Source organism: Chiloscyllium plagiosum, chromosome 5 (genome assembly GCF_004010195.1).
Source record: "Chiloscyllium plagiosum isolate BGI_BamShark_2017 chromosome 5, ASM401019v2, whole genome shotgun sequence".
NCBI classification, from domain to species: Eukaryota; Metazoa; Chordata; class Chondrichthyes; order Orectolobiformes; family Hemiscylliidae; genus Chiloscyllium; species Chiloscyllium plagiosum.
Window position 1 is genome coordinate 6642436 of NC_057714.1, and position 23108 is coordinate 6665543.

Genomic DNA, 23108 nt, shown 5'->3' on the forward strand with positions numbered 1-23108 from the left:
TAGCAAGAAGCTAAAATGGTATTTGGTTAAACGGCCAATGCAAAACCCCAGACAAGGTCAATGGATTCCAGATCTCTGACCAGGCTCCCTGCCTGAGCGTCTTGTCAGGATATAATTCTGATTTCAGTGAGGCTCAGGTGAGAATGTAAAACAATGACTATCTGCCTGACCCACAAACCCATCTTTCACCCATTACTACTTGCATTGTGATACATTCATTTTCAATTTAAATCCTCACAGCAACTGTATTTAATAAAGATAAACAGAGGGTATAATGTGGGAAACTAGCCAACAATACTTTGGAACAAGTCTCAAAGTCAAAAAAGCATGGAAAAGGGTGAGTTGAGTCAGAGGTGATTTTGGGTGATGCTACACAGGTGGTCTTAATAATCATGCAAATATGAGCTTGGAAGCTTATCTTAGAGTTGGGTTGTGACTGGGCTGGCTTAACCTCAACAGTTGCCAAGAAGATGATTTCAGCAATGGAATTTTGAGTAAGGATTGAAGATGACTGATTCAGTCTTCCCAATACTTGATTGAATGTAATTTCTGCTTATCCAGTACTGAATGTCAAACTAGTCTGGTAATTTACACCATTTAGCCTCATTCTAAGAAATAATAGGCATAGTCCCTTCTGCAGGTTATCTAACATAGAACATAGGGGTGGCACAGTGGCTCAGTGGTTAGCACTGCTGCCTCACAGTGCCAGGGACCCGGGTTCGATTCCCTCCTTGGGTGACTGTCTGTGTGGAGTTTGAACATTCTCCCCATGTCTGCGCGAGTTTCCTCCGGGTGCTCCGGTTTCCTCCCACAGTCCACAGGCCAGGTGAGTTGGTCATGCTAAATTGCCCATAGTGTTAGGTGTAGTAGTCAGGGATAAAGATAGGGTTGGGTAATGGGTCTGGGTGGGCTACTCTTTGGAGGGTCGGTGTGGACTTGTTGGGCCAAATGGCCTGTTTCCACACTGTAAGTAATCTAATCTAATCTAAATTATAGTGCAGTTCAGGCCCTTCGGCCCTTGATGTTGCGCCAACCTGTGAAACCAATCTGAAGCCCATCTAACCTACAATATTCCATTCTTGTCCATATGCCTATCAAATGATGACGAAAATGCCCTTAAAGTTGGTGAGTCTACAACTGTTACAGGCAGTGCATTCCATGCCTGTACTACTCTCTGAATAAAGAAACTACCTCTGCCACCTGTCCTATATCTATCACCCCTCAATTTGAAGCTATGTCCCCTAGTGTGAGCCATCACCATCCGAGGAAAAAGGTCCACCCAATCTAACCCTCTGATTATATTAGATGTCTGAATTAAATCACCTCTCAACCTTCTTCGCTTGACCGAAAACAGCCTCAAGTCCCTCAACCTTTCCTCATAAGACCTTCCCTCCATACCAGGCAACATTCTAGTAAATCTCCTCTGAACCCTTTCCAAAGCTTCAACATCCTTCCTATAATGCAGTGACCAGAACTGTACGTAATATTCCAACTGTGGCCACACCAGAGTTTTGTACAGCTGCAGCATGAACTCATGGTTCCGAAACTTGATCCCTCTACTAATAAAAGATAACACACTGTATGCCTTCTTAACAGCCCTATCAACCTGGGTGGCAACTTCGAGGGATCTATGTACATGAACACCGAGATCTTCCTGCTCATCTACACTACCAAGAATCTTAGCATTCGTCCAGTACTCTACATTCCTGTTACTCCTTCCAAAGTGAATCACCTCACATGTCTCTGCATTAAACTCCAGTTGCCACCTCTTAGCCCAGCTATGCAGCTTATCTATGTCCTTCTGTAACCTACAACATCCTTTGGCGCTATCCACAACTGTAGCAATCTTAGTGTTGTCCGCAAATTTACTAACCCATCCTTCTACACCCTCATCCAGGTCATTTATAAAAATGACAAACAACAGTGGACCCAAAACAGATCCTTGCAGTACACCACGAGTAACTGAACTCCAGGAGGAACATTTCTCATCAACCACCACCCTCTGTTTTCTTTCAGCTAGCCAATTTCTGATTGAAACACCTAAGTTACCCTCAATCCCATGCCTCTGTATTTTGTGCAGTAGCCTACCATGGGCAACCTTATCAAACGTCTACTGAAATCCATATACACCACATCAACGGTTTTACCCTCATCCACCTGTTTGGTCATCTTCTCAAAGAACTCAATAAAATTTGTAAGGGACTACCTGTCCTTCACAAAACTGTGCTGACTATCCCCAATCAACTTAATCTTATCGAGATGATTATAAATTCTATCTCTTATATAACCTGTTCCAACACTTTAACCACAACCGAAGTAAGGCTCACTGGACTATAATTACCAGGGTTGTCTCTACTCCCCTTCTTGAAAAAGGGGACAACATTTGCTATCCTCCAGTCTTCTGGTACTATTCCTGTAGACAATGACGACATAAAGATCAAAGCCAAAGGCTCGGCAATCTCCTCCCTGCCTTTTCTGTTAAACCAATTCAAGTTGTTGCAATTCTCCAAATAAATAAAAAACTATGTATTATTTTTAATTATGTACAGTAATTTTGTTACCAACTATAGCCTTACAATTATATATGTACATGTATCTATTTATTAAGTGTAACCATGGTCTCACAACTTAAGATAGTTTTTCATCTTAACTGGGTTTCCCTACCTGTATTTTTTTACAGAAATAGTGAGGTGGTATCTTTTAACTCAAAAGCAAATCTTTTTTTCTTGAGACGCCCATAAAATGGTTCTACCTCACAACGAGCCTTAAAACAAAGAACCAACAGTGTCTGTCGTGTGCAGACATGCAGTGCAATCAAGTGATTCATGAGAAAAGGAAGACTGAACTTCTTTTACAGAAACAACAATCTCCCCTCAGGCAAATTTCTTATTCCAGGTGATTAGAGCAACTCAGTCAGTTTAGGTGTGTGTAAGGTAATGTGAAGAATCTTTGTTTTACAATATTGCAGCAATACTAAAATACATTTGACAATTCAAAAGAAAGTCTGTATTGGTTCCACACAATTTGAGCAATGTCAAAGGTTTAACAAATTTGATCTAGTTATATGTGGAAACTACATAGCCAAGTAATTCCAGTTCCAATTGATTCAGATTTTTTTTGGGCCCTGAAGCTCAGACAAATTAAATTCAGTCAGTCAATCAGTTGTAAAACAGCTGGATTTAATTGGCTAATGAATTTAGTTAAAGTTTGGTAGATGATTAAATGAAAAATGCAATTAAATAGATAATGTATTCTCTGCCAACCCAACTTTAAGTTGTTCTCAATTGTTTGATTTGCACGAAACCTCCTAATATTAGGTTGATGCTAAATACCTAAAAAGATACAGTATTGAATAAACCAAAGTTAAAATTTTATTCTTGGATTGAAGAAGATTTTTCTGATGTATTTTATCTCACATAATTAGCAGTTTCCTTTTGCCCAATTGTGACCATGGTCTATGCACTAATCTACTGCTATGATAGGCATAAGATTCCCTACAGTATGGAAGCAGGCCCCTTAGCCCAACAACTCCACACCGACCCTCTGAAGAGCAACCCACCCAGACCCATTCCCTTACATTTACCCCTGACTAATGTACTTAACACTATGGTCAATTTAGCATGGCCAATTCACCTGCCCAGCACATCTTTGGATTGTGAGAGGAAGCCCATGCAGACATGGGAAGAATGTGCAAACTCCACACAGACCCCAAGGTGGGAATTGAACCCAGGTCCCTGGCGCTGTGAGGTGCTAACCACTGAGTTACCGTGCCACCCAAGCACGAGAGCCACAAAGGTAACATGCCCTCCTTTATAATTTCTGAATTCTAATCAATTTGATTTCAGCCACCCAGAAGTGAATATACAGTGAATATACTATTGCCTGTACCACTGGGGGGGTGGGGTGAAACAATCAGTTTTGATTTAGTTTAGCCACATCCTTGTCAATCACCCCTATTATTAGGGCAAATAACCAAGATTAACGCAAAATACAGAACTAGGAAAGATGTTCCCTCAATGCTTTCATCATTTGTTTGTTTTGCAATTGACTGCACCAAGCAGGAAGGTTTCAAGTTTGATTCTTTCTACCTCCTAAATTATCTAATCAAAGCAGGAGGAATGCAAGTTAAAAAATTCAAATTTGCTGCAAAAAGTCTGAGTTAGAGAAGATCGGATTGGCAGAGTCAACATTCCTGCATGACCCTGATTGTGAGTGCACATCTGAGGACCTCTGGTGAAGGCAGAATTTGAATCTTCAATGATGCCCCCCATCACCCCCTCATTTGTAATTTTACCTGAGAGAAATGGCTATTTGGGTGAGGTCAAACCAGCTAGAAGTCAAAAATTTCAGGACAGAAGAAAGAAATACACTTCTGTCCACCTCAAAAAATACAAGCAGGTAGCATTGTTTTAAATAAAGGAAGGCTTGATGGACACATAATGAAGAAAAGAATAGAAGAATCTGTAGTAGGTTTGGAAGATGAAATTAGAATGGGAGGTAGCTCATCTGAAGTATAAATATTTGCATAGAAGAGTTAAAATAAATGGGCTGTTGTTATGCTTTTGATTCTGTATCTTTGATTACGATAAAGGGGGATAAAGAATCATTGCAATATTGCAGTATGTAATATCAGTTTTATTGTAAAATTGCGGGAGACTAGTTGTGGTCCTGATGTTGCTCGAATTCCTGATGTTCATCTGCATTTTCCTTTCATTGTCCTTAACAAATGTTATTTTGTAGCTTTATAGGGTAAATCCTGTTAAGTGTGGTCTATGTTAAAACATAGCAAGTAAATAACAGCCGAACAGTACACATAATAATGATTCAATTAAAGCATGCTACAGATCCAGTCCAGATATATCACTGGCTGACAATCGATAACTTGTAAAACCTCGAGTCCCTTAAATACTGAAATGTCACCTCTGCCCTTGTCAAAATAAAAACAGTATTTTTAAGTATTCCTATCCATCATTTGCATTTACTCCCTATTAAAACACACAAGGCTAGATTTTATTAGTGATCAAATGTTTTATTCTTTCAACTACTACATTTTAAATAAATTGTAAATGACATGAATTCTGGAAGCCACATACACCATTTGAGCTATCGTCTGGGATGTTAAAATAAAGTGAGAAAGGTGGTAATAAACTGGGTTAGCGCACTAAAGTTCTGCACCAGATCGTAAAAGGGGACAGGTTCACTTCTTAAGATTCATTGCAAGGCAATTTATACCATACATCTGAATAAGTTCCTTTGGAGGACGTGTATTTCTTCCCACAGAGAAAATCTGTATTGTTGATGGAAACAGGGGTGTGGGGATGGTATAGGGGAGAAATGTTAGTGTCATCCCGCTTACTTGGGCTCACTAAGAGCGTGTCATCAGTACAGGTGAACCAACAAATCTTCTGTCTGTTTCTTAACTTTAGAATAGAACTGATACAATTTCAAAATTTATCTCAAAAATTAATCACAAAAAATACTGAAAGTTGGAAATCTTGCAAAATAACTGTTTATTTGTGTTTTACTTGAAAGCTGCAACAGAACACTTTAAGCTGTTTTATTAAATATCCTTTCCTTTTTAATTTGGAATTAAGTTTTAATTTCCTTCTTGTGATTTTATCGATGACTTTACACATTTTGTACATTGTATCTAATCCAGTGGTAAGCATTGGATATGTCTGTAAAAGGAATATCTTCTGCATAGTTCCAATAGCGTTTTAAAAATGAAAATGATAGCAAATCAACTTTATGGCATTTTTTATAGTGACTGTTTTCTAACAATATTAAAAACAATCAGCAAAGCAAAACTGAAACCAGTGTCAGAAAAAAATAACAAAAATAAAGAAAGGAGTTAAAAGTGCTTTGCTATGGAAAGCTGCCCTGAAAAGCTTCTTTGTTTTATAACGCCTGAGCATAGCTTAAATACAATTATGGTTCTTGTTGGGCTATGAATGTTCTTAAGTGAGGTGGCTCAGATCTTTATCTTGGCGGTTTTCAAATTAAATTAGTGCAGAATTGCTCCCAGTCACCTGGAATCAACAAGTTTTTCCGACAGTAAGCTTCACTTCCATTGCGTCTGTGTTAGGTGTATTTATGTCAGCACTAAGTTGCAAAAACTGTACAGCTAGACTTTTTATAACTATATCTTTTTTTTGGGTAGATCTGCTTCAGAACAAGCCTTTCAATTTCTGTGTGTACTTGAACCGAATTAGTCCCACATGTGAGACAAAAACTTGAAGCATTTTAAGACTCTGTATGACAAAACAGATGGTCAGTTTACATTTTTTTCATACAGTACATTTTGCAAGGTCTTTTGTTACAAACAAGGTTGCCTAACACCTCAATAAGTACATTAACACCTTATGGTTAAAGACCTTCAAAGTCTGACTCTCTAAGGTAAGTCAGTAGTCACAGACAAGTCTGTTAGCCACAGACAAGTGTCAGGCTAATCCTCTAGAGACCAGGTGAATATTTCCCTTGCCCTTTACTCTCAGCTTGCTGAGCTAACTAGGCGCTTATGCATTACATCATTGTATATAGGATTGCTCACCGAACTCGTATCAATCCACATGCAGGCATATCTCTAGTACGAACTTAGTAGAATAATACAGCAAAACAAAACAATCAACTGGATACACTGAGAGAGCCAAGGCAAACTTCTTACACCAAATGAAACGATTCAAAAGATAATACGTGTAAAGATTTAAAAAGCTGCTCAATAACTAGTAAATTAAAGTTGAAAATTGATAACAAACCTCATGGACATCACTGAGCTTGAATTCCCTGCTGATGTACAGAACATGAGAGCACAGTGTACATGAAGGATAAGAGCCAAGGCTTAACTAGCCCGTGTGAGTCATATCCTTCCCATCTGATTCCATGCCAGACAATGATGTAATGCACTGGCCACTCTCCCCAGCTCAGCACTATGAAGTCACCACTATATCTGGCAAGCCCAAAGTAAACTTAATGTAACCAAAACAACCCCAGGCCAAGTTCCAGACATACAGAGACTTGGTGGTGCTATTACCATTGGAAACGGGATAAACAGACAGAGAAACAGTGCTGCCTCAAAGAAGCAGCAGCTGTTTAAAGTTCAGAATAAACACTTTGAGTAGTGTAAGTGATTTATTGGTTTTAATCAGAATCAAGATAGAGTGAAAAGAAATGTAATGTGCACAGTACGTCTATTTCACTCCAAGAAAATTCCGATAAAATAAATCATGACAAGCTTTTACAGCCAGTTTGAGGTTAAGTAGAATATAGCAAGTTTAGTTGTATCGAGTTTGTTATGAATCAAAGCTAGATGTTATGCCATAGAATTCATAACATAATTATTGAAAAGGATTATTGCAAAAAAGATTACTTCATCACCATCAATGAAAAGAAAGCAGCAATTGTAGTGGTGTTTCCTAACAAATATGATCCAACAATTTTCAGTTTTTAAAACTAAGTAGGCAATTTGTTTTCACCTACTGTCAAACATACAGCTTTTTCAAAAGTGGTTTACCCTTTTAAAAAATAATTACCTGTGCAATGAATATTATAAAATAATTTTCTGAAACGTATTGTTATCAGATTATCAATATTAACAATTAAATGCTTAATATATTCATATGTCATCCCTCTAACTAAGATGTCATACTGTTTAAAATAAATGGGTTATTATCTCTGTTAAAGTAAATGGTCAGAGAGGTTTCATACAAATGCTTTAACATTGACATCGAATGTAAACATTACACTCCTAAGTTTTCTTACAAGCCTTATACATCTTCTCGTTGTAAATGTAAATATATCCATAAATTAGTTTTTGTTAAATAGGAGAATTTTAGGGAAAAATTGCACAACAATACTGCTAATTCGACACCTTGATAGGCACAATAAATGCTTAGAAAGGAGATGACCATACCATTTCACAACGCTGCCTCTCCACCCAGTCTCAAACCTAGGGAAGCTTCAGATCAGCAATACAACTTTCCATTTTCTACTCTTTACATCTAATTCTTTAAAAATGATTTTAAAAAGTTGTGAAAAATTGTATTATCCTACTAGCAAATAAGTATCTTACATTATTCAATATTTCATGGTGAAGTCTATTAACATTTGGGCAAAATGAGGGCCCAGTTTACATATTGCCATCTTCAAAGCCTAACTGGAGGCTGCTTTATCTGCTGCAGCCAAATTACATTTTTATTGTCTAATTCTATTTCGGTTTCTTCTCTAACCTTTCAGGCACTTTCACCCTATCATGTAATAAATAATTCACCCTGTTAAATCATCCTTTATCAGTCAAAAATCAAATGCTTCCCTCACAAACCTTAGAGTGTTTGGCAAACATCTCCTTCCTTCATTCTTCCCAAAAAAATCTATACTGAACAATGCTTCCTTGGCAATTTGAACCTAAATCTAAATTCTCCAATCCTTTTCCTCTCTGATGTCTATAGCTTCCTCACATCAATAATCTTACCTTTCAATAATAATACCTACTCACATCCACAGCCACTCTTACAAACTCTCTATCCCATGCAACTTCTCCACTGGCAAAATGAAGTCAATAGAAATTAGGGTGAAATCTTCCACTGGGTGGAGTCATATCTAGTCAGAAGGAAGATGGTTATGGTTGTTGAAAGCCAATCATCTCAGCCCCAGGAAATTACTCAGCGTAGTGACTTAGCCCAAACATTTTGCTGTTTCATCAGTAATCTTCCCTCCATCATACTTTCAGAAGTGGGAATGTTTCATGATGATGGAACAATGTTTATCACATTCACAACCTGTCAGATATTGAAACAGTTTGTGTCCATACTGTATCCATTGACCAGAAATCAACTCAATTAGTCAAATAAATACTGTGGCTACAAGAACTGGTCATACATCAGTAATTCTGCAGTGAATAATTCATCTCCTGACTCTCCAAATCCTGGTCACTATCCATAAAGCTCAAGTCAGTAATGTGATGAAAATTCATCCCTCCAGGAAATTGGACAGCATCTCAAAATGCATTCAAGATATTTGATGCCATCAAGGACACAGCAGTCCACTTTATCCACTCCATCCACTACCAATCACAGTGACAGCAGTGTGTACCATCTACAACATGCACTACGACAACTCACCAATACTACTACGACAGCATCTTCCAAATCCGCAACCTCTACTATCTAGTGGGACAAGGACAGCAAACATATGGGAGTTTCCCTCCAAACCATCCTGATTGGGAACAATATCATCATTCCTTCACAGTCAATGTATCAAAATCTGGGAACTTCCTTGGAACAGTGTTGTGGGTATACCTGCTCCAGATGAGCTACAGTGGTTAAGGAAGGCAGATCATCATCACCTTCTTTACTACAATTAGGTAATATGTGATCGCCTGTGAGCAAGAAACACCAACATCCTATGGAAGAACAAAACAGTTTCCACAATTGTGATCACACATAAGCTATCTTTGGCTATTTCATCAACTTCTTTGTCAGCCATCTATAAATGGTATCCTGAATCTCAGTAAACTTTCAGGCCTTTCTCAATCTTACCCTAATCCAACTCTCTTTCTTTCAAGGCTTATTTGATATTCAGACCCCAGATTTCCCAATCATTCAACCCTCTCATTCCTACCACTTATCCAGCAAAGTTTCCACCTTGACATCCTTAAATCTGATAATATACATTTGAGTGCATCTGGAATAAGACCAGCCTTGTCATTCATCACCAGAATTGATTGACCACTAGATCCTGGATAGCAAGAAAACCTATATCTGAAACGCAAGTGAGGTGGGTGGGATGTAGTGAACATTACAGTAAATTTGTCAAAGACATAACGATGGAAGTTATACAAAACTCTGATGACTGTAAAGGATCACAGGAGGATAATCTGGTGAGTGAAATTGGCAGTTGCAATTTAATATAGAATAACGTGAGGTAATGTATTTTGTGAAGGAAAGCAATGACTTGATTTATATAGTGCCTGCAATGTAGTAAAATGTTCCAAGGCACTTCACAGTCATGCAATCAGACATAAATTGGCATGAAAGTGAAAGAAGGAAACCATGGGCAGATTCTTGTTGTGGTGTTGGGTGTCTCGCCTACAGGCTGGAGAGCCAGCAAGAGGCCTCTTTTCAGGAAAGACTGACAAAACACACACCAATCAGGCAGTGGTGAGGCCACCAGCAGGCCTTCCTGAGGAATGGACACCCTGGGTTTGTGAGGCCCACCCAGCGAGAGCTGCCACATCAGAGGCCGGCAACTCGGCAGCACCATGGAGGAGACCACGACTGCTGAAGAACATCTCTCTAGAGTTCGTCGAGTTTTGGAGAAACCAGGCCACAAGTAAGTAAGGTGCATATGAACTGTTGGACACAGTGGATGGGGGGTATAGGAATCAGAAGCAAGGGCAGTGGTGGGATAACCCCACCTCAAATAAAGGCAATATGTAATCCACACAGTTTGACGTGACTTGAAACAACTGGCAGTGGGGCAGGAAGACTTACCTTGGCGTTCCCAAAAAGAACATAATTCTGGTGAGGTCAGCAGTGTTGACAGAATTAGACCTAATTAAATGCCCTTTCCATCTCCAAGGTCGTCACCAGTGACAGCAGACAATTCTGCCCATTTAGATAACTTCGTCAAAGACCAGGTTTTAAAGGGAATTTTTAAGAGGAGAGGTGGAAAGTTTGAGGAAGGAATCACATAACTTAGACCCATGACACATCCACAATAACAAGAATTTGCTGCTCATAAAGAGAAAATGCTGAATGACTTGAAGGAACACAGAGACCAGAAATATAAACAAGTAACACCCTTAAAGGTTATAATATATGGGACTTAGTGTGCAGTAACAGGCCATTTGGACCAATTAGTCCATGCTGGTATTTATATTCCACTTGGCCCTAGGGTCCTATCCTTCCTCTTCTGTCAGCACAATCCTCTGTTCCCTTCTCCCTCCTCACTGCTTTTCTAACAACTACTTGAACTCAGGACATTCAGGACAGCCTTCAGGCCCTCTGCTTCTTCCTCTCCAACAGACCATTCAGTCCCCTTCCACCAATACTCTCCTCCACCTCGTGAACTAGTCCTCATCCTCAATAACTTTTCCTTCAACTCTTCCCATTTCCTCCAAATCCAGGGGGTAGCCATGGGCACTAGCATGGGCCAGAGCTATGCCTGCCTATTTGTCGGTTACATTGAACAGTTCCTTTTTAGTACCTACACAGGCACTGTTGCTCAACACAGATTGATGACTGTGTCGGTGCTGCATCCTGCACCCAGGCTGAACTGGAACAGTTCATCAACTTTGCCAACAACTTCCACCCCGCCCTTAAATTCACATGGTCTATCTCAGACACCTCCCTCCCCTTTCTTGACCTCTTTGTTTCCATCTCCAGCAACAGTCTACAGATGGACATTTCTTATAAATCCACAGACTCCCATAACCACCTGGACTACACCTCCTCCCACTCAGGGTCTTGCAAAAACTCCATTCTGTTTTCCCAATTCCTCCATCTCTGTCACATCTGTCCAGACGAGGAGACATTCCACTCCCATGCATCCCAGATATCAACCTATATTGAACAATATGCTTCCCCCTCCCCCCGTCATCCAGACAGCCCTCCACCACGCCTCCTCCATTCCCCATTCCACTGCTCTAAAACCTCCACTCCAAACATAATAATGACAGGGTCCCCGTTTTCCTCACCTTCCACCCCACCAGTCTCTGCATCCAATGCATCATCCTTAAACACCTCCGCCAACTCCAATAGACCCCACCACAAAAAACATCTTTCCCTCCCAACCCCTCTCTGCCTTCCTCAAGGACTACTTTCTTCATCACTCCTGAATTCCTGGGTGCCTTCCTCTACAACCATAAAAGATGCAAAGTCTGCCGGCACACCACCCCGCTGACCTCCAGCCAGGGGCCCCAAACAGTCTTTCCAGGTGAGACAGATGTTTACCTGCCTCTCCTCCAAACTAGTTTACTGTAACTGGTGCACGCGATGTAATTTTCTCTACATTGAGGTGACCAAACATAAACTAAGGGTACGTTTCGCTGAGCATCTCAGCTGGGCCTGCAAGAGCCACCCTGACCTCCCAGTCACTACCCATTTCAATTCCCCTTCCCATTCCCATTCCCAGTCCGACATGACCATCCTTGGCTTCCTCCATTACCCTAGTGAATCAGACTGCAAATTGAAGGAACAACACTTCATCTTCCGCCTGGGCAGCCTACAGCCCAGAGGACTCAACATTGTGTTCTCCAATTTCAAGTAATCTCTCTCCCATTCCCTTCCACTCCTCCCTGCCACCAACTAGATTCCTTCCTCCCATTGACCAACCAGGCTGTACCCTCTACTTATGTTCACCTAACACTACCTCACCGCTTCACCCCTCTCCCAATCCAAAACGCTCCCCTCACCCCCATCCCCAGACCTGAAGAAGGGTTCACTTCTCCACTTTGTGATGCTGCCTGGCTTGTTGTGTTCTTCCAGCCTCCTGCTTGTTTACCTTCAATACAACTTTAGCATAGTTCCCCTCCTTTTGAATTCTATACCAGGTTTCCTTGTATTAGATCCTCATTGGACTATGTCACAACTTATTATTGATTTATGTTTTTATACTCCCAAATCCCTTTTCTTTGACCTGAAGAATTTTTTGAATTTATATGAGGTATCATATATTCTTTAAAAAAAATTTACACTATAAATGTTAAAATTTAATTTCTTCTTGTTTTTATGGACTAATCAACTTGTTCAGAGATGTAAGTATACATCACTAGAGCTGGTGGGACTTGAACACAAGCCTCTTAGTCCAGGGGCAGGGACATTACTACTGCACCACAAGAGCAAATACTGTATATGGCCAATTCATGTTTATCGTAATTTCCTCCAGTGGATGAATCCATAGCAACATATTCTGAGTTTCAAAACTGGGGACATAGTCATGGCTCAAAAGAAAAAAATTATGGCAAATTAAAAAATGAAGTCAATTTCAGTTCTTGTTTGTGCCTGCTGTAGCTCAATAGTTAAATCCACATGATAATGGGTTGGTCAGTTCACTGAGTTTTTTTTGGGGGGTTCCTGATACTTAGTGCAAATACAGAATTGGTGGGCAGCCACTAATCTTCAGTTCCTTACGTCACAATTTTGCTATTCTGTAAATTCTTAAGTCACACTATGGAAGCTGGCCATGTAAAGTCTCCTGCCAGTTATAGAGTCATAGAGATGTACCGCATGGAAACAGACCCTTCGGTCCAACTCGTCCATGCCAACCAGATATCCCAACCCAATCTAGTCCCATCTGTCAGCACTTGGCCAGCACTTGGCCCAAACCCTTCCTATTCTTAAACCATCCAAATGCCTCTTAAATGTTGCAATTGTACCAGTTTCCACCACATCCTCTGGCAGCTCATTCCATACACGTCCCACCCTCTGCATGAAAAAGTTGCCCCTTAGGTCTCTTTTATATCTTTCCCCTCTCACCCTAAACCTATGCCCTCTAGTTTGGACTCCCGACCCCAGGGAAAAGACTTTGTCTATTTATCCTATCCATGCCCCTCATAATTTTGTAAACCTCTATAAGGTCACCCCTCAGCCTCCGACGCTCCAGGGAAAAAAGCACCAGCATGTTCAGCCTCTCCCTATAGCTCAAATCCTCCAACCCTGGCAACATACTTGTAAATCTTTTCGGAACCCTTTCAAGTTTCACAACATCTTTCCAATAGGAAGCGCAACATGACCACCCAACTCCTGTACTCAATACTCTGATCAATAAAGGAAAGCATACTAAACACCTTCTTCACTATCCTATCTACCTGCGACTCCACTTTCAAGGAGCTATGAACCTGCACTCCAAGGTCTCTTTTGTGATCATGCATCATACATCTCTCTATCCTTTGCTCCTACTGTAGAGTAACTTCAGAAATATAGCCAAATCTAATTCTATTTTCCAAATTGCCCTAAGTTCTGCAATTTAATTTTAAAAGAGTATTATAGACATATAATAGAATTCAGAGTCAAGAGTGTGGTGCTGGAAAAGTACAGCAGGTCAAGCAGCATCCGAGGAGCAGGAGAATCGATGTTTCGGGCATAAGCCCTTCATCAGGAATGCCCTGATGAAGGGCTTGTGCCTGAAATGTCGATGCTCCTGTTCCTCAGATGCTGCCTGACCTGCTGTGCTTTTCCAGCACCACAGTCTCGAGTCTGATCTCCAGCATCTGCAGTCCTCACTTTTTACTATATAATTCACCACTTTAAAACAACACTTAAATAAATTAACATGAACAAGTCTAAATATCATTGCTTCTTTAGGCAACATTTAATCTTGACTGAATAATACCTGTATTAAATGCTGAATCTAACATCCGCTGTGAGCACACACAAATTTTATTTCTTACGAGTATTTGCGTAAAGCTTCAAATGTCAATATTTATATAGTATCAACACTTACAATGGATTGATTTTCTATTGTGACATTGTTGATTTGCTCAAAGTAAAACCATAACAAATCACAATTTCAATGGGCATACAAATCAGGAACGAGATTAAATGTTTACTATGAATAGAAATTAATGAAGATTTATGAAAGCAATCGAATCTGAATGACCAGTCAGAATAATCTACTGATACATAAAAAGTGGAATTGTGAATTATTGAATCAATAAAAGCATTTGAATGAAGTTTTTTTTTGGAAATTGAAATGGCTAATGTCCAAAAATAGAATTTTGAACAAAACAAAATAATCCTACATTTAATAACTGTCTTGATTAAATTTAGTCATGAAATTTTGACACCCTGTATTAACACCTTTTTTAAAGGCTTTTCTTAAATGTCTCAGCCTGTCTCAAAAGTTTTGAATGAAGAATTTTGGCGAAGTGCCAACCATGTCTGAACTTATGAATTTCAAAGACTTTAACAAGATGTGTCAAAAAGTGTCTAAGTTGAAGTAAAGAATCTTTCATTTCCATGTGGATTTGTGAGTTTCCTAGTTTAGTCAAAAGGATCTAACATGCACTGTAAGTGCACAAAAATCTTATTTCTTATTTATTGGTCTTTGAGTAAAGCTTCAAATGTCAATATTTGTATTGTATCACTGATTGATTTTCTATTACAACATTGGTGATTTGGTCAAAGTAAAACCACAGCTAATCTCAACTTCAGTGAACACACAAATCGAAATCGAGATTAAATGTTTGTTACTAATAGAAACTAATGTGGATTTATGAAAGCAATCAATTCTGAATGACCAGTCAGAAGAATCTATTAATACTTTAGCGAGAAATTAGGGATTGAATTCTCAATGCTTTATATCAGGTAAGTTTTACTTTTATAATATTGAGACCTGCTGTCATTCACTGCTAAGGTATATTTGTGATTAAGTTCCTATGGTTTCTTTACTGACAATTCAAATGCTAACTTAGATTGTCTGTTCTACTTAGTAGAAAGGTTGAAGGGGAAGTCAGGTTCTTAAATCCACCCTGGCATATCAATTTGAATTTTACATCTTTGCCCCATTGGATGCTATCCTTTTGTTTGGATTATAAATTTAATTTGATATTCTTTTCCTTTTGAAACATTTTTTGGGCCTAAAGGTAATGTTTTATACAAAAGCTTGGCAATTTCGAATAACTTATGAGAACCTTTTAAGTTGTTTTGAAAATGTATGTGTATTAAAGATGCGGAACGCAGGTATACACGTGATTGTGATTTTCTGTCATATCTTTATCTATAATTGTCTTTCAATAAAGTTATGCCAGCTGTAATTGTTACTGTGTAGTACCTTAGATCCTTTAAATACTATGCTAGGACTGACAGTCAAGATATCAAACATCAAGTTTGGTCAGCACGGTGGCACAGTGGTTAGCACTGCTGCTTCACAGCGCCAGAGACCCGGGTTCAATTCCCGCCTCAGGCGACTGACTGTGTGGAGTTTGCACGTTCTCCCTGTGTCTGCGTGGGTTTCCTCCGGGTGCTCCGGTTTCCTCCCACAGTCCAAAGATGTGCAGGTCAGGTGAATTGGCCATGCTAAATTGCCCGTAGTATTAGGTAAGGGGTAAATATAGGGATATGGGTGGGTTGCGCTTCGGCGGGGCGGTGTGGACTTGTTGGGCCAAAGGGCCTGTTTCCACACTGTAAGTAATCTAATCTAATCTAAAAGTCATTACATATCGGGTGGAACTTTCTGAGCCCCAAATGAACTGGGCAATGGCAAGAGAGTTGGGAGAGTTAGGTGAGAGTGGGGAAATGAAATTCTTAACATTAAGGGAACAAAACCCAATTTTCCACCAAAACTTTTATCGGCTAAATGAGAAGCTCAATATTGATCGCAATGCCTATTTGGATGCATAGTTACTACTCTCACCTTAGTTATATGTGAGTGCTATTTTCTGAGGTTGTGGAGAGAAACTTGATGGTACAATTACCAACAGCAAAGTCTGAGTGGTTTCCTGGTAGCTTCAGCTTGCTGACAGCCTGTCCAAACAATTATCTTGGACACCAAAAGAGAAAATGCTGGAAAATCTCAGCAGGTCTGGCAGCATCTATAAGGAGAGAAAAGAGCTGACGTTTCAAGTCTAGCTGACTCTTTGTCAAAGCTGAGCTTTGGTTTCAGATTCCATCATCCGCAGTAATTTGCTTTTATTAATTATCTTGGACAGTAGCCCTCAAAATCTCATGGCATGCTCCATGGACAGCAACTGTCCGCCACTTACCTTTCCTAAGGTTGGAGATTGGCATTAGACATGCATCAACCTCAATACATCACCACGACACATCCTGGACTCACTTACTTTAAAATTCGCTGCTTCAATGTTGCACTTTGAAGCTCATCAGCCCCTACGATGCTGGTGCCAGTCCACTTGATATCCGTGGACAGACACGCATCTCTTGCACTGGAATAAGCTGCTCTGGGCTCTTGGCTTGCACTCTTGATTCTCACTCATTTGGTGCCTACTTGGATCCTGCAGCATATTTGTGTTGCCTTGCCACCTAATTTAGAACTTACAGGCTCATTATACTTCTATCTTGCCTTGCCTTTTAGCTGAGACCCAATACCATGCGACATGACACATTTGCCAGCAGTGATCAGTCAAGGGGGTAGATGTATTGTACAGCATTGTGCTACATCAATGTCACAGCTACAACATGTCTCAGAAGCTTATGAAGCTAACACGCTGAACGTGTTTCAACCAAATAGCCATGACTTAGATGTCATGTCATGGATTCTATATTATTTCACTCCACGGGTAAGGTCATGGTCAGTCCTGTAGGTCCAGTGAAAGCACTCAAGGATTAGTGACAAGTCAGTTTGGGCGTTATACAGTGATCAGTCAGGGATCTGGTTATTCATCAGTTGAGACTGTCCTACCATGTCAGTCAGTGGGTGGGGCCACAAGTACTTGTGGGCATCTGTTCACTGAAAGGGAAGAGGGGGGGTTATCAAGAGCCTCTGCTGTTTTGGGCAAATTGGTGAAATCAATTGTGGGGATTGGAATTGTATGCTGGGACTTAAAGGGGACAATTATAGTGAGGAACAATCCAACATGCATGGGGGATGAGACAGCATTGGAATTTATGGGTTACTGCAGATGAGTGCATCATCAATGGTCTGAAAAATGTGTTGCTGGAAAAGCGCAGCAGGTCAGGCAGCATCCAAGGAGCAGGAGAATCGACGTTTCGGGCATAAGCCCTTCTTCAGGAATCATCAATGGTCACCTGGATGGGGGGGGGGGAGGGGGGGGGGGGAGTGCGTGCATAGTGATAATTGGCATAACTAAGATATAGGTCTGGAGCTCAGGGGATAAAGTGGGGAACGAAGAGCCAAATATGAAAGTTGGGTGGCAATGCTCAAAACTGATGGGGCCAACAGGGAATGCAAGACAGAAAGAAACATGGAGGTTTGAGGAGTTCACCTAGGTTGACTGTTACTCATTTTGTGAAGTGCTACCTACATTGCCTACCATCCTCATTGAAATTGCACAATCACTATGTAAATGAAAAATGGTTGTCACCAGACCAGAGTGGGGACAATAAGTATTTTTTTTCTGTCTAAGGGAGCAGACTTTAATTGGGAATTATGTGAGGCCTTTCAGGGGGCAACTGCATTAATCAGGCACATTAATCAGTACAGATTAAAGACATTTGTAATCTTAGAATTCTACATGTGAAATACAGGCAGTAACCAATTGAATACAAATCTAGGCCTAAAGGAATCTTGACCGTCTCAGTGGTCATTACAAATTCATCAGCCAACTTTAAAGTGGCACCTTTGACCACAACTCACAAGGATATTCCAAGGCCTTATCAACTGCACAAGGTGCTCAGCTGCATTTCTCTCACTTTGAACTATAAGTGTTTGACAACATGCTCTTATTTCACTGCTGCTTTCCTTGGGTCATGAGCAAGTGCGGTGGCAGGGTTTCAGCAATCTGACTGCACTTACAATCTCCTATTACGTTTGCATGACATGGCTTTTGTTGCAATCATTGGAATAAGGTCGACTGTGTCCGTGTCCATTTAGAGGCATTGCAAGGCTCTCTTGTCAGAGTCCTCCATGCCCCACTGTATTGAGAACCACTGTGAATTGTAATTTGTGCATGATGTGAATGCTGACTGCTCACATCACTGAGGAGCTGTTTTGTTCCTGACATTCCCCACATAGGTCCACTGGAACCATAATCAATGGATCCAGCCATAGTAGGGCTTATCAGCAGTGTGGCTACTGCACAGCAAAGGTGCATGGAAATTGAGGAGGAACAATTGCATCAGCAAGCCCAGGAACAGCTGCAAACGCAAGGCAGAAACCAAACAACCTCCATGTTTAATGGAATATTTTTGACTTAGAGGTGTTTGGCTGGGTAATTAAATTTTGTTGGGCATGGATGGGAATGTAGAATTGAAATGCAAACAGATCAGTCGTGATCATACTGAATGACAGAATGGGCTTGAGGGGCTGAATGGTCTACTTTTGTTCATCGTTGCAGCTGTACAGGACATTGGTTAGGCAACCGTTGGAAAATTGCGTGCAATTCTGGTCTCCTTCCTATCAGAAAGATGTTGTGAAATTTGAAAGAGTTCAGAAAAGATTTACAAGGATGTTGCCAGGGTTGGAGGATTTGAGCTATAGGGAGAGGGCTTTTTTCCCTGGAGCGTCGGAGGCTGAGGGGTGACCTTATAGAGGTTTACAAAATTATGAGGGGCATGGTTAGGATAAATAGACAAAGTCTTTTCCCTGGGGTTGGGGAATCCAGAACTAGAGGGCATAGGTTTAGGGTGAGAGGGGAAAGATATAAAGGAGACCTAAGGGACAACTTTCTCACGCAGAGGGTGGTACATGTATGGAATGAGCTGCCAGAGGAAGTGGTGGAGGCTAGTACAATTGCAACGTTTGAAAGGCATTTGGATGGTTTAAGAATAGGAAGGGTTTGGGCCAAGTGCTGGCCAAGTGCTGACAGATGGGACTAGATTGGGTTGGTATATCTGGTCAGCATGGACGGGTTGGACCGAAGGGTCTGTTTCTGTGCTGTACATCTCTATGACTCTATGATTGATGTGTTTGTCAGGCTTCACAAGTGGAAAGTGAACTGGTGAAATTTGCCTCATAAAATGGTAGATCTGACAGGACCATAGAGAACTTGCTGATTTATCTTCAAGCCATTATTTTGTGTATGATTCATTGAAATGTTCCTTCAACATATAAAACATTTTAAATCCTGAGGGAACGTGATAGGGTGAATACTAGAAAGATGATTCCTAGTGGGTCATAACACTAGTGCTTCACTGGAGGCTCACTGATTATGTTACTTAGTATGGTGATGAAAAGTCTGAAAACGATCCTTCCAGCTCAGCGAGCAAACTTACATCCAAAGATGCTTCCTCTTCTGAGGCCGACTGGAAAAGGGGACATAGTCCAGGAATAAGATGTCTTAAGCTTGAGACAAAGAGATTTTTTTCTCCTGCCGTAGGTCATTTGTCTGTGAAATTCTCTTCCCCAGAAGGCAGTGGAGGCTGGGTAAAGGGAATTTATTCAAAGCTGAGTTCGGTAGATTTTGATAGACAAGGGAGTTGAGGGTTATGGGAATCAGACAGGAATGTGGAGGTGAGACTACAAACAGGTCAGCCATGATCTTATTGAATGGGTGAGAAAGTTCTAAGGACCTATTCCTGCTCCTAAGCCCTGTTGTTATGTTTGTACAGCAGCAGATCTGTTAACACCTGCCAAACATTTTAGCCAAAACTAAATCAATTATTAAGAATGGAATTGCTCATTAACACCCAAACAAGTTGCCTTTCAACCACAAGTATTAAGATTAATCCAAGATTGAAGCATTTTTCGGAAGAATACAGGTTCATTTTTAGATGACTTATATTGTATCATCATACGTTTGTTACTTTTATGCTACCGCTTCATTTTTCACACGACATACTGTATCAATGACATAAATGCTTTGAGGTGTTGCTATTCTGCCTATAGCAAACAAAAGTTACAGAAAGGCTTAGATGGTGATTTTTGAGAAATATGATCACACTGCAAGAACAATGCAGCCAGTCCTTTGACTAAGACTTTCCATAGAGTCATAGAGTACAGAAGAGGCCCTTCAATCCATGGAGTCTCCCAACCTATTTACACTTACTCCATAGCCTTGAATGCTATGACATTTCAAGGGGTTATTCAATACTTTTTTTTAAAACGGAGTGAGGTTTCCCTCCTATACTGCCCTCCCAAGCAATACCCTTCCACCACTCTGTGAGTGAAAAATCCTTTTCTCAAATCCCCTCTAAACATCCTGCCCTTCACCTTAAACTTCTGCCCCTCGTGATTGACCCTTCAACTAAGGGGAGCAGTTGCTTTTTATCCATCCTGTCTGACCCCTCATAATCCTATACACCTCAATCAGGCGTCCCCTCTGCTCCAAAGGTCATACAACCCAAGCCTATCCAATTTCTTTAACTGTAACAGGCAGTGGAAATCAACTCACAAATTGAAGTTATTTTCTAAGGATTTACAATTTAAGTACCCATGATTCATAGTAAGGATAAGACAAAGTTATATAAAATTGGTATAAATGTGTTCCAAAATTAATTTCTTCTTACAATGAATATTTAATTGGTTCAGTACTCCAACTTTAAAATACTACAATGCACAGAAACAGGTAAACGTTATGTCATGTGAAAAGCCTATTTGATTCAACAGTCTGTGTCTATATTTACTTTCTATATCAGCCAATAATCATACTTGCATTGCCCACCTTGTTTACTTGTCATTTTTATTCTCTTTTCCTTAATCACATAGATATTCTAATCTTAAATTGCTGCATATTCTTATGAAAAAAATGAATGACTTAAATAGTCATGTCTCATGCAGAAATTTGTTAGTTTAAATCACTCAAATGCATCAATCAAGAATTCCAGTATTCCTTAGCCAGAAGGTTAAATATGGTTGGCAGGGATGTTAGATTAACTATTCCAATAAATATCAATATTCATTATTTCAATTTCCAAAAGAAAAACAAATCTTTGAGTCTTTAAGTGAAATTTCTAGCTGACTGTATGATATTTTGCAACCATTTTAAATCATTATCTATATTGCCTTATTTATATTTGTAATCAATTGTTAATTCAATGTTATTTTGCATAGTTATCAATGTAATTGCATTTATATTGAGCAAGATTAGGCCTTTCAATTTGAATTTGTTTAGATGATATCTACAAAGCTCAAAATTTACTAATTAAAGCTTTTCATTAAAAGATATTCAACACTTTTTCACATTTCGGCTGAGTGGGAGAACTGAGTGCACCCATCTAATATGTCTAAGGTTTTAATACAAATTCAAAGTTCTGAGTGGGTGCTGCAGGAAAAATATGTCGCGGGTGTTACTTATTACATGCTCCATTGAACCTTGCAAGGTTCAGTGTACTTTTGTAAGGTCACATTGTTACAGGTCATATGCACCAACAGTGCACACATTCTGCACAGTGAAAATCAACAAGCCTTCATTTTGTTTGTTTGATTTGTCTATAATATACCGACTATGGAATGTTAAATTCAACATTAGGCAAATCTCATTATCAGTAGTTAAAGATACTTTTAAAAAGATAAATCTCAGATGAGTAAAGTTATTATCGTTAGATTTGAATCATTTGTTGAAAAAGGAAACATATTGTTTCACTTAGCCATAATGATCAAATTTTAAATTCAAACCTGCATTATATCCCCATTGACTTAATTGAGCAGTTATGAAACTCTAAGTGATCTGAAATGAAATTTAGAAATTCAGCAATTAGCTTTCATTGAAAAGGTTAAAATAGACTTGTCAATATTAAGACCACATTTTAGAGTTCAGTACAATTTTCTACTGAGAGCTAGTGTCCAATAAAAGATTGACACGTTCCAAGTAAATTTCATTATTAAAATTTATAAATGAGAAACTGCTAAAATAAATTAACTATGAAACAAAACTTCATCATAATTCTATGATCTTTGATGACAAAGGACAGTAAATGAAAGAGACAATACAGTTGGTGTATACAATGTGCCATTAACTAGGAAACCTGGCCAAAATCTGAGATTCTTGAGGGAACTATTGCTTGCCTTTCCACAAAATAGGCAAGATACATAATCGAGAAAACAAGTGGAATAAAAAGTTCCGATCCAAATATATAATAACCAGTTAACATATTTTTCGATAGTGTTAAATTGCATTTGAGTTTCTCCTTTGAAGAGAGTACCCTACCAAGTTTGAATTATTAATAATAAGAATTAATGCTGAATAGAATTTGGTATAATGTAAGAAAGAGCTGAAATTGTAATGACTACATCAATAAACAATCAGAATTTCAGTCCAAAACCGATGATTGCGATAGGTATAATTCCAAATGTAGTTTTTCCATTAATGTCATTTGCATCTCAGCAGTGTCATTTTGCCAAATGGTTGCACACAACTTTAGCCAGCATCCATTAAAAATACATCTTCCAAATTTTTTCTAATGTGCTTGCTTCTTCAGTCTATTATTTGCAGTGATCTAACAGCTAACTTTTTCGTAACTTAACAGCAGAAAAGCAATTATCTTGCTATTCCTGTATTACTGATGTGTCTGGTTCCTCACTGGCCTAATGATACA

The 23108-nt window shown here is 39.5% G+C and overlaps 1 protein-coding gene across 7 annotated transcripts in view; it reads right to left on the reverse strand.

Annotated features, from left to right (window-relative positions):
• creb5b (cAMP responsive element binding protein 5b) overlaps window positions 1–23108 on the reverse strand; it is a 455445-nt gene that overhangs the window by 198265 nt on the left and 234072 nt on the right. The window contains exon 1 of one of the 7 annotated variants that reach the window (XM_043689533.1): window positions 6756–6823. The exons of the other annotated variants lie outside the window; for them this stretch is intronic. Coding sequence (XP_043545468.1) covers window positions 6756–6802 — 47 coding nt within the window. The 5' untranslated portion in view covers window positions 6803–6823. Of the gene's footprint in view, window positions 1–6755; window positions 6824–23108 lie in introns of those variants that run through there. 7 annotated transcript variants of the gene reach the window in all.